At 36.2% G+C, this 12,757-nt stretch overlaps 2 protein-coding genes across 4 annotated transcripts; both read right to left on the bottom strand.

Annotated features, from left to right (window-relative positions):
- Positions 1-203: 203 nt before the first annotated feature.
- Positions 204-4,679, bottom strand: LOC18032377. 3 transcript variants are annotated; one of them, XR_002904698.1, is made up of 3 exons: positions 4,463-4,679; positions 331-3,706; positions 204-219 (listed from the first exon to the last, which is right to left on the bottom strand). XR_002904698.1 is itself a non-coding variant. In XM_024181282.1 (3 exons), the coding sequence occupies exon 3, from the start codon at positions 3,627-3,629 to the stop codon at positions 627-629; it is 3,003 nt and encodes a 1,000-aa protein (XP_024037050.1). In that variant the 5' UTR covers positions 3,630-3,706; positions 4,215-4,277; positions 4,463-4,679; the 3' UTR covers positions 271-626. The 3 variants fall into 3 exon arrangements, 2 of the variants coding, with proteins under 2 accessions (XP_024037050.1, XP_006419692.1); XM_024181282.1 differs by lacking the exon at positions 204-219 and adding an exon at positions 4,215-4,277 and having other exon boundaries at positions 271-3,706; XM_006419629.2 differs by lacking the exon at positions 204-219 and having other exon boundaries at positions 271-3,706.
- A 1,255-nt stretch (positions 4,680-5,934) lies between these two features.
- LOC18032381 (bifunctional 3-dehydroquinate dehydratase/shikimate dehydrogenase, chloroplastic) lies at positions 5,935-11,809 on the bottom strand. The gene is made up of 11 exons (XM_006419628.2): positions 11,624-11,809; positions 10,838-11,070; positions 10,238-10,343; positions 9,865-10,083; positions 8,689-9,035; positions 8,316-8,379; positions 8,049-8,157; positions 7,816-7,959; positions 7,028-7,176; positions 6,252-6,414; positions 5,935-6,145 (listed from the first exon to the last, which is right to left on the bottom strand). The coding sequence occupies exons 1-11, from the start codon at positions 11,642-11,644 to the stop codon at positions 6,105-6,107; spliced, it is 1,596 nt and encodes a 531-aa protein (XP_006419691.1). The 5' UTR covers positions 11,645-11,809; the 3' UTR covers positions 5,935-6,104.
- Between the last annotated feature and the right edge of the window lie 948 nt (positions 11,810-12,757).

Raw genomic sequence — 12,757 nt, 5'->3', positions numbered from 1 at the left:
CCGTTCATCAAAGAATCATGAAAACAAATAAATTTACGTTTACATGTGAATTAAATCAACCAAGCATTCGGAGGACAAGGAGATGCTTTCCAATACATTTGCTATTGCTCGGGTGATGGAACTTGACATCTAGAAAACATAGAATCACTTGGGAGTCATCAGCTACAAAATGGAGCACACGTGGTTTGTGCTCATGCTAATATGTGAATTCAACGACGACTGGAAAAAAGAGGGGACAAAAATAGTAGCTAATCAAAGGAGATATTGAGAGAGATCAACAGTTAAATCCAATTGAATTCTGTTAACTTCAACAAGTGAAGAAATTCTAACTTGAATGATTTTACTTCGACAACACTCCGGACACATCAGGAATGTGTATTTTAGCAGCCCACCTCTTTCTCCATAGAGAAACGCAAAAAATGGAGGGAGCTTCCATCATTTCCAGTCAATTCATATTCATGCAACTTTTCAAGAACTACAAACCAAGAACACCACAGTCATGGAGTAATTTATCACGGAACCATTATCATTCTGCTTTCACACCAGCGTTCTTATGAAGAAGAATGTGTTAGCTCAAGCAGAAGTTTAGACGTAAATATTGTTGTCGTCAGCAGTAGCTACTTTGGTTAAAGCAAAAAGTAATGCACCGGTAATGCAGCAGGATCAAGTTCCCAACAGCCTCTCAGGCTGCCATCTCTCTCTTCAGTCAGCTTGAAAGCAGGAATTTGATGGGAGAACCTAAGTAGCTCCTCTGTGGAGATCTTCATAACAGCTGATGCTGATTCTTTCTGAGGCTTAAAAACCGAGTTGAAACCAGCAACACGCTCCAAAAATAAGACTTCTATATGCAAGTTCTGCGCCTCAATGATTTCAACTATATCATATTCACAATTCTCCAAGTCAGAACATTTAATTTCAGCATTCCAATTCTTATACAAGGCCCATATCTCACCATTCCTGGGAAGAATGGTGTACTCATTCTTCTTACTTGCAGGTTCAGCACTCACCATATGTGAAAAGGAAACAGTGGAAGGATATCCCTTCAATTTACCCCTTTTAATCTTGAATCTTCCACAGCAAATGGGCATGCGTTCATCATGCCAACAAATTGCGTTGTTTGGAAGTGAGCAGCTTTCAAGCCACCTCAGATACAATTTAAAATCTGGGTCAGTCTGAACTTTCACAATTTGACCATAGTACTTCGGCAAGCCATCCTCATCGCTGTACAATGACCAGATCTGACCAACCTGCAACCTGTCTTTGGACTTCTCTGCATCAAAGTTGTAAAATTCTGGGTCTGGAATTTCAATGGCGTCTGCATTTGAAGCTGCAGTAGCACTTCGATGTTCAATATCCTCAACTGACCTATCATTATCAGGTTCTAGACACGTTTCTTTCAATTCATCTTGGTGCATAGATGTGCATCCTTCATACCCCGCCTGAGATTTTTCTCTATCAAAAGATCCTAAAGAATAATTGGAATGAGTAGCACCAGTCTCTTCTTTCAAAATTTCAGGAACAGCAATCTCTTCAAGATTCAAAGGCAGAGAAGCTGGATCAATTTCAAAAAACCCTTTCAACACACCTTCTCTCTCCTCGCCAGTCAGTTTAAAGCACGGAACGCTGTGGGAGAACCTCAATAGTTCAGCAGGTGGAATTATAACCGTGTCTGTTCCTTCCTTACCCTTTCTACAGAACACACTAACAAAGCCTTTCACCTTAGCCAAGTATGCAACGCAAATACCAACACCCTCAGCATAGTCTGACAAGATTTCAACAAATTCATAATCATACTTCCGATTAGTATCTTCATCAGATATCCAATTAAAATCCCAGCATTTGAAGAGGCCCCAAACTTCTCCCTTTCTTGGATATATCTTGTAAGTATTTCTGCCGCTGCCTTTCTCCCATGAAACCAAATGAGAGAACATAGGACGATCTTCAGTGTCCTCAGAGTTCCCATGTTTAAACTTACCACAAGAAAACGGTAAGCCATTATTCACCCATTCTTTTTCTTTCTCATCATCTGCATCTAGATCTGGCTCTAGCCATGTTATTTTCAACTTGAAGCCAGAGGGAAAAACTTTTCTGATCCGAGCGTAGAATCTAGGCATGGCATCAACAGTATCGTAAATTGCCCACACCTGGCCTACCAAGAAGCACTCTTCTTTCCTGTCCTTCTCAAAGTCATTGAAGTCTGGATCAGGATATTCAAAAAGTTCAGGGTTTACTGCACTTCCAGAGGTGGAATCTACTGCAGAATCAGTAGTAGCCTCAGACATTTTCTTATCACCACGAGCTACAGAAATATTCACACAGCCATTCTCCTCAGCTGTTTCTTTTCCGATCGCCATCTCAGTATCTGTTTTCACATTTGATAAGCTCTCTTGGAAATGTGCACTATCTTTCTTTTTAGACTCTTTCTGTTCTTCTCTCACAGCTGCACCTGAACCAGATTGATTATCTAATTTAGCCGCCTCTTCTCTCAAAGCATCTTCATTCTCTTTTTCAGTGGCACAAGATGATCCATTCCCTTTGAACCTTTTCGGATGGCTTACCAAGTCATCATCATCACTCAAATTCTCCTTGTATGAAACCTGCTGCTTACGCCTACTAGATCTCCGTGGATTTTGATATTTATTATGCCCAAAATTCTCTCCACCATTGAAATCACCACTCTCATCAACTGGCACATCTACTTCAAAGTCACTGCTGCTTTCAGTACTGCAACTTTCACTGGATTCCACTACCTGCTTCCTCCCTCTCTTACCATTCATCTTTTCTTTACCAAAATCAGAAGTGCAGCCTGTCTTTTGAGGACAAGCTGTCTTAGAATTATCTGCAGCCAAATTCCCCTTAAATACCTGTTCTAACTTGCAGGCACCCTGACTTGGAACATCTTTCTTTTGGAAGAATGCCGGCTGACCCAAGTTAGTTGCTGTAGGAAAACTTTGCTCACCCCTTTCATATGCAACGAAGGGCTTATTGCAAGCTTGACAAATGATAGATTTATTGATAACATTTCTATAATATTGGTACCTCACCGTACAAAATGGACACATAGTCCAGAAAGTCGGGTCACCATTAATGCCAGGTTGTGCTGGCTGTTGTGGCCTCTGGTGTTGGAAATTTGAGCCTGTAAAAGTGCTCCCAAAATTATTTCGAGTCCCTACATTTGAGTAAGTTGGCTTCTGTGGGGGCTGATAAGGTGCAACAGGTCTTCTCACAGATGCTTTGCGTTTCATATCATGCAGGGACCGTTTATCTTTATCCAAGAGCACTCTTTGCGCTTCCCCAATCAGCTTGAAAGCAGTTTCTGCACCAGGAAACTTATTTTTGTCCGGATGAAGTTGGAGGGCAAACTTCCTGTACTGCTTTTTGATTGTAGCTTCATTGGCTGTCTGCTCAATCTGGAGGAGGCCATACCAGTCCATTTCATTCCCGAACAATTTATTCTCAGCAGAACAGTGCACATCACAAACCATTATCATTTGAGAAATATTCTCTAGATCCTGATAGAGGTGTTGGGCCTTGAGTGCAAATTTACGAGCCCCAGCAAAATCATTACTCTGCATCTTGCTCTCAGCAATTCCTTTGACTCTGATAGCCTCATCTTTATTGCAATCCATCGCTGGCCCAAAAATCCAAAATCCAACTCAAATTGCTTCAATTATGTGCACAGCCCCATACATCACATTGCCTCCCGCTGTAAGAAAAAAGAAAATAGATAGCTAAAGAGCTTGAGAATTTCAAATGTAGAATTAAATTTCGTACAAAGTGTATTTGAGCACATGTCTTCAAAATCTCATAGCCAGAAACTAGAAAAAAAAAGCAATCCTTTAATTAAAAGAATTCAGAAAAAAATTCATAGACCCTAATTAGAAGTCAAAAACCCCCAATTAAACATATATCTACCAGAAAATACACGAACGTAAATAATACATATGCCAGTAAATTGCACGACACAGATCAACGGTTGGAAACTGAGCCATTTAACTGGAAGGTCATTGCAAAAACACCATGCAAGAACACAATATTAACACGCTTAAAGTAAATCCTCTTCTAATAAAAGTTAAAAACACTTGATGTGACAGTTGCAAACCCTAAAATTAAAGTACAAAAGTTTAAATCAAGAACAAAGTAAAGTCCCATTTAAAAAAAAAAAAATTCAAAAATCCACGTACGAGTCTTAAAAAAGATCAAAACTCACATACCCATTAATACACACATTTACACGTTGCAAGCAAAAGCCGGCCTGAAAAATCCACTTCTGCTTTCTAAACTTAAAAAGCACAATACATCAATAGAAATACAAGCTTCGTAAACCCATTAACAGCAATGCTGCGCAGAAATCCATAAATGAAACTTTTATCAATTTGCTATTCAAATTTTTGAGATTAACAGCCAAATAAACACAGAATTAAATTATTCCCCAAAAAAAAAATATTAGAGTAAAACTTACTCTGCGTTGTGTCTGAATCGGAGAAATAGAGGGAGGGAGGAACGCGAGAGGGGAATAGAATTCAAAAAGCAAACAAAATTTTGGGCTTCAGTTAAACTGTAGAAAGAGCGACAAGCATCAGAGTTTGACTAATTTCTCACATGCCGCCCTATTTCAGTAATTTTCATGTGCGCTATGAATCTTATGACAGTTGCAAATGGAGGTCTGGTAAATAGGTGACGGTGATATTTAAGAGCATGTATCTTTACAATAAAGGGTATAAGAGTCATTTTAATAGAGATATGGGGGCCTATTTGATACAAATGAAAAACTTTGTGGCTTTCCTTGAGACATGATAGAGCTTCAGGGATTCAATGTTATTATTACACTCTCCGGTAATTGGTAAGCGGGGACGCATACATAAAACGTGACATGTTTGGAGTTTGGACTGTGGAAATATAAAGTTATTTACTTTATTTGGCAATAAAGAATTACTCCTTTTTTTTTTTCTTTTTTTCCATGTAAAGCAACTTTTCCATAATTAGGAACACAAAATTTGACATTCAAGACGTTTAATGCAGATATTTTGGCAACAAAACAAGTTCATAAGATATCATTGTGTTTTAAGCATATGAATATGATAGCAACACCAGCACCAAGATTTGAAACTTTGCGGCTACCACACCATGCGCCAGCATCAATGTTGGTTAACCAACAACACACAGCATCATGCTTTGTTTTTGTTGCCTTTCATCGACGATGATGCCGGTTCATTAACTTCCAGCATCAAAAGAAGCTTGTCAGACACCAAAATCAAGTATGCTTTGCTTGGTGAGGACTCGGGTTAGTTGCTGGAAGTGTTTTAGAGTTCTTGATTTTCTATCATCGTTAAAACACAAATCTAGATTCATATTTTATGAAAATGGGGGCGTACTCACAGGAGAACTCTATATGTTTTGAATATTTACAAGAATACTATAAGAATCTTTCCCTGTGAATGTTTACAAGTGTATAAATTTCCCAAGTATTAGGCACAGATTTCTGAAATATGCTCAGTACAACCTCAGACTCAGACTGTGCTGCATTGTTAGGATTTAGACTCCCGATAAACCCTTAAAAACTCCAAAGAAACAACTTATTAGTTCTGCCCCTCACCGAAAAAATGAAATTTAAAATCTGAACTTAAGGCTACCAAGAGAAATACTTCAACTTAATGCTCTCATTTTGCCAGAGGTTCATGGGAAACATCATCATCTTTTTCCCCTGTTCTTCAGCTTTGACACCATTTCTGACTTTGGAAAAAATGAGCTTTGAAAGCTAAATAACTCAAGCATGCAAACATACCAGGATTTTAGCTCTTTTCCATTGTGTTAACATAGTTATGAGTTGGTGATTCATTTAGTCCAATATGTCAACATTTGAACGTCATCAGTACTAGCATTAACCAAAATCAAAGTAAAAGAAAGCTGTACACATTCTCACAGTGGAACAAGTATTGAGCAAAATACTAGAAATTAGGATTTTATTTCCATACATAAAATTGAGGTACAAGTAGACCTTTTATATTTTTGTCCGAAGAAAAAAATGAACAACGATGCTTCATGTTGAATTACGCTAGAAAACAAAATCAGCAACATGTAATGGATTGACCAAACAGACCACACTAGTACTTTGCCATGATTTTCTGAAATAGTTCCTTCGGCGCTGAAATTACCAAATGAAAATAGAAAATAAGTAAATATATGAAACTTATTGAAACTATACAAGAGTAGCACAAAGAATTTATACAGGTGAGGTGCATTCATCTTACCGGGCAATCCAGTGAATCTTTCGTATTGTTCATATGCCTGTCCAATGAACATCTCCAGCCCAGACACAATTGTGGCTCCAGACTCCTCTGCTTCTCTCAAGAGTCTGGTAATTTTCGGGGTGTAAACAGCATCAAAGACCAGCGCATAATGTCCCAAAGCATGCTGCAGAAGCAGAAAATCACTTAAAATTATGTTTTCACACGTGCTTGAAAGTTTTTATCATGAAAGCTTAGTTCATTTTAGCTAAATAGAGAATATTAGTCTTTTTGGTGCTTTACTGCAACAAAGTTTCAAAAACCTCTTCACCCAAATTTGCTAGCAGACCATGATTTCCCTCGTCATCCTAATGCAATTCTACATATCATTCCTACTCCTGAGGCTCCTCCAACTTATTTTTGTCATTTCTTACAATCATTATTACTATATTTCCTTTTCAGTAATAGAACATAAAGTCGGAGAACAGAACTATAAATTCAAACAGTTATCACGGGTCTCTAAAGGTGACAACAATACACACAAATTCTAGCTCTATATTAGCTTTTCACTGAATAGTGGGCTATGTACTCTAATTCACTAAAAACTCATGAGGACCAAAAACCCAGGTATGACAACTTCAGTGCAATGACATGATTGTTTTAAAATAACCCAAATTGACTGACTGACTGATTGCTGGTCATTGATATTCTGTTTACAGGTATATAACATTGGCTTCAAAAAAATCTTTTCAGTCAAAGAAAAGGCAATCATTTTTACCGAAAGCAGTAAAAAGTCAAACCTTCGGAATAGGTGTTTCATCAACTTTTGGCTGCATTCCAATGGACGTTGTGTTTGCAAGAATCATGCCATCCTCCGGATTAAAATTTTCCAGGTCGGCAAGAGATAAAGCATGTCCTCCTACAGTCTCTGCAAGTTCTCTGGCTCGATCTTGAATAAAACAGAGAAAGGAAATAAGTTATCACCAAGTAGAAATCTGAGCCAAGCTAAGCACTACTAACAAAGAGGAGAAGAGGTAGTGTTCAGGAAGGAAGCAACACTATTTGCATTGCAATGTCAAGTAGCATGGACAATAAAATGGTCAGGCCATGCACCATAGAGATAGGCTCCGGCATATATTTATAACGCAACAACTTCTAAAATATTGGAAACCATGAAAATACTGATTTTTTCAATAGAATAAGAAAAAAAAAATCAATTCTTATCAGTTTTTCAATGACAAGAAGAACCTTTTATATTAAATATTAACCTTCCCTTCTACTAGATCAGCATCAGCGAAAAAATTTCACCTTGATTGTAAAAGAAATTCTTATCTTCATTATTATCTTTGTCATGTACGAAGGATTTCTGTCTTTTCCATAATGACATACGAGTTGAAGGTAAGATAGAAGAATAAATTAAAAGCAGCAGTAACCCATTCAAGATGATTACCTAGATGAATAATATTTGCAGCGATAAAAAATTTCAAATGCCAAGTAAAAAGGAGAATCCTAATGACTATGACACTATCAAAGAGCAATGTGTTCAAAAGAAGCCAGGACATGAGACATAAGAAAGTTAAACTCTCACCATAAGTGCGATTGGCAATCACAACCCTTGCTCCCTTTGCTTTTGCACCATAAGCAAGAGCCTTGCCAGCACCACCAGCTCCAATGACCACAAATAACTTACCTGCTAATGCTGAGCTGACCCCACCACTGACATTAAGTCTACCTGTGAAAGAGAATAGCAAAACCAAAACAATTAAAAGCAAAAGTCAATAGCAAAATGTATATAGTTTGCTCGTGAAACACAAAAGCAACCTCTTAGTCCATCCTCAATAGCAGAAATAGCACCAACATAGTCTGTATTGTAACCAAATAACTTCCCATCACTTTGTCTTCTTATGATACAATTAACAGCTCCTATTGACTGAGATTGGGTCAAGATTTAATCAATCATGGGTAGACATGGCATTAATATATACTAAAAAAAAATGCCAGAAAGAGAGCACATCAATAATAATTATACCAGCTACACTAATGCCAATTGTCTTACAAGCATTTCAATGTAAAAAGATTATTAATTACCTTGGCAACTGGATCAACCTCATCACAACACTTCACTGCTGCTTCTTTGTGGGGAATTGTGCAACTGCATTTGTAATGTAAATTACATCATCCCATTATTCAAGTCTAAGGACAGGGCAAGTTGTGAATGCAAAAAATTACATGAGAAGCACGTAAAACACAAAATGGGCGGAGTTAAAATAGAATACCAAACACAAGCTCATAAAATAATGTAGGCCACTTCCCCTGTCACTCACCCATGAAACATATTACCCACTAGAAGAAAGGATACTTAAGAAAAGATGTTATTCACAAAATCAGAGCAAAAACAAATTATACTACCAACTATAAATATTACTATATTTTGATATGACAGTTCTCTGTCAGATTTAACCTGAATCCGGCAAAATCGTTGGACGAATAAGTCTGGAAAAATTTTGCAATGTCATCCACTAACAGATGTACAAAAACTCCATTGAAACCAACTGACTTGAATGCTTCATTATATAAGATAGGTGATTTGCTGTGGCCAACAGGCTTCCCAATAATTCCAAATACTTTTGTATCAGGTCCCATCTGTCTGAAGTTATAAAGGTCCAACAAATCCTTTATTGTTGGTTGACCAGGAGCCGAAACAATTCCATTCTCAAGGGTACCAAAAGTAAGAAAACCACCAAATTTTGCACAAAGTATCCGTGAAATCAATCCCCTCTCACCCATAACAAGTCCAATTATTGGAACCTGAAAATTCCAAACAGAAATAAATCAAACATTATACAGCAACCACTCAGTTTTAGTATTGCTCACAACAACTAATAAATGAGAAATCGCATAACAATTAATTAAAAAAGTTGAAAAATAATAGAAATTTCTGACAACAAATTCTCTAAAACTTGAGGTTGCTGCAGAATACACAAACCATATACCATAGAGTATTAATGATCAAAGGAGAAAACCCTTCTAAATTTCCGACCACTATGGACATATAGGTAAATAAGCATTATCAAACAACTCCATGACACATGTTTATTCCATGATTTTCATAAATGTCTATTTAAAAGAGAACCAAGATAGCATAAAAATTTTTGGGCCTTTCTGCACTGGCCACCACAATCAAGTCAAGTGTACCTATTCAAAAACATTTTCCCCCACATAACACATTGGAAATTTTTTACGATTAAGGACTTTCTCAGCCAATTTCCTAAAGTAAATGGTTCGCAAAGGAATCACCTCTCATACCAAAATTTCAATTATCAAAAATCGTCATCTAAGATGAAACCTTAACATACAATCACAAAGTAGTCAAGATCCTTATTATTAGATTAGTCAGAAGAATCAAAAGGACAATTAATTCATAATTATTTGCAGTTTGAACAAGGCAACATCTAATAGCAATACACACATGAAGTTCTCATATTCCTTTATGTGTCCCATCAATATACTCTCAATTGCTATTGATTGGCATCATGAAGTGCTAGCAGAAAATCATGATTTAAATTCCAATTCAAATTGAGAGAGATTACAGACCAAGTTTAAATATGAAGAACAAGATCCAACATACGTGACTTACTTGAGAATGCACAGTTATTTGGAAAACGCGTGCCACATCAGTAATGTCCAATGCAGTCGTCGCAAACTTAACTATATCAGCTCCAGATGCTTGTATCCTTGCCACAAGATTGCTGAGATCTTCCATAGACGGAGTATACTGATAGTTGTGAGAAGAAACTATGACTTTGCACTTTTCAGGTTTCTTTCCACGTATGGAATCATTGAACTCACGAGCAACCTTGCAAAACAGTATCAAAAGTAGCAAAAGAAAGTCAGCTATCAAACCAAACAAGAAAGTTAAGAATAAAAAACAGAATGCTCCAGTGACTTCAGATGTTGTCAAGGAGACTTAAACTAGATGTATAGATGTTTCTTTATCATGAAAGGGCTACCTGAAGCTCAACATCAATGTAATCAGCTCCCAACTCCATGGCCAACCGAAGTACATCCACTCGCTCGTTTTCATCACCATCATACTGACCACCCTCCCAAATCGGTCTACAGAGAAAAACACAAAATATCAGAGAGGTCCAAGCTCAAAATCTATGTAACAACAGAATGTCTAACAAATGGTTCAGCCAAAAAAAATAAAATAAAAAATTTGTAGACAAGACTGAAACACTCAGAAACCTAAATTTTTGGATGGTTTGAGAATTTAACTATAATATAATTGGTGCGTCCCTTTGAAAAGTTAGAACTCCAAATAAAGAAAATTGAAACCAGGTAAAAAATTCATCAGCAGAATGATTGCATTTTGCATTATTCAGGACCAACTGACAACAACAGTCAAATAGGAAGGTAACTTGCTTTATGAGAAAATCAGATACTGATAAACTTATGCATACAATAATCAAACCATTCCTGGTGCATTAACTTTTAGCATCCATGGAGAGGAACCATCACAGGACAAGTTAAACAAGTACTCTAACTTTGAATACAATGTAAAGAACACATAACAAAACAAATATAGTAAAAGAAATTCAATCACAAACCTGTAGGTGAACAAGGTGGGCACAGGGGATTCTTTAATCAGAGTTTTGATATTCTCACGAGGATTGAAATTCTTCAAACCATCTAAACGAATTTCGACAAGATCAGCACCACTAGCATTTGCCTTACCCATATCAACCACCATCTTATCCACTGATTCCCCCATTATAGGAACGCAAATTAGGGTTGGATTCTTCCTCATACCTCCACTTACAAGTTTTGAGCCAGAAGCAACCTGAAAAAAAAAAAAAAAAAAAAACGAAAACAAATTTAAAAAGAAAAGGATAAACATAGGAAAATATTTAACAATCTAATACAAACTGACATGATACCGTCAAAATTATATTAATTAAATAACTCAGTCTCATTCTGATAGCAGCTATCAAATTCAGGATAAAATCAATCATGGCTCTTATTTCATAAATAACAAAAAAATCCAATAACTTGTCGGGTTGGATAGTGGTAGCTACGAAAACAGAATACTATATAGCAAGGATCTAGCAAAATATAAACTTTTTTTATTCGCATTAATCGCGTGTATCACGGTTTAATTAGAAAAGCAAAAGTTTAAGCGAAAAGCAAAAGTTTAAGCAGCAAGCAAGAATAAGCTTTAGGAAAAGAAAGAGAAACGAGAATCAACAACCCTTTTGAAATCTGAATAGTCAGCCTCTATTTTTTAAAAAGTTCCTAGATGATTTTCCCAAGAGACAAAACGGAAAAAAAAAAGAAGAAGTTGAATTAGCAAAAGGGAAAAAAAAAGAAAAGAAAAGAAAAGAAAATGAAGTTACCAAAAGGTTGGGAGATTCCATGGTGAAAAAGTGAGTGACTTGAGCTTGAGAGTTTTGAGTTATGAGTTTGATGAAGAAGAATAACAGAGTTTGGTCAATCTTAAGTCAGCAAGCAAGAGAAGGTAGGCGAGGCGGGGGTTGGTGGGTGGGTTGCTTCGCTTCCAAATATTCTTATATTTCCTTTCCCCCATTTATTTAAATTTTATTCTGGGTTGTATTGTCCGGGATATGGATGGATATAAAATATTGATATTTCCTTCCCTAAACTCGAAACCGAGCACTCTTTTCCACAGAATTAGTTAAAAAAAAATGCTAAGACAAAATGCGACAAATTTTTGGGTAAATAAAAATAAGGGTGGGACTGTTTACACTTTATAATTTATTTTATTTTGAACACCATATTATTTCACACACTCTTTTAATAAATTTTAAAAAAAAATTATCTAGTTCACTCTTTTAAATACTTTAAATAATCCTTTATTTAACTTGTATTATTAATTATTAATTTCTTTTTACACCCACAAAAATATTTCTTCATCCGCTAAGTCATGATGCCGAAACAATGCTTATAATTGATTGACTCAAATCTAATTCAAATTTGTTTCTTCTCCTAAGAAACTTCATTTTTTTTTTCGGTCACATTAAAGTAGAGAATGTGCAGCCCACTCCAAATCCTGTAGAACTAAGTATTTTAGTTTTACATCGGATTAAATTGGATGAAGAAGAGAAAAAAAAATGAGATTTAATTCTTCTACTATAACTAGATGAGTTTTAAGAATCAAATATCTTATATTATATTAATCTCCTTAATGATAAATTATATTGGGGTTATTTTAATAATATAAAATTTTATTAAAATTAGACTATCCAGGATACATAGCAGTGTAATTGTGTAAATAACACCATCCTCAAAAAAAATCATCAATCAATGGAAAACACACACTGTTGACTCTACACCTACCACAAATGCTATCAGCGGCTTTAGTTGCTTTCAACACAGAGAGAGGCATAATACAGAACGTTTCTTGCTCTTAACACAATGACAATGTAATTACGTTTCCCCTAATCTTCGAATGCACTGGGGATGCCAAAAAAATCTTAAGTCCTTGATTAACAGTATATATATTAAATAAT

The sequence above is a fragment of the Citrus clementina genome, unplaced genomic scaffold (genome assembly GCF_000493195.1).
Source record: "Citrus clementina cultivar Clemenules unplaced genomic scaffold, Citrus_clementina_v1.0 scaffold_9, whole genome shotgun sequence".
Lineage (NCBI taxonomy): Eukaryota > Viridiplantae > Streptophyta > Magnoliopsida > Sapindales > Rutaceae > Citrus > Citrus x clementina.
Note: the sequence above shows the minus strand (reverse complement) of the source record. Positions and strands in the feature narration are given on the sequence as shown.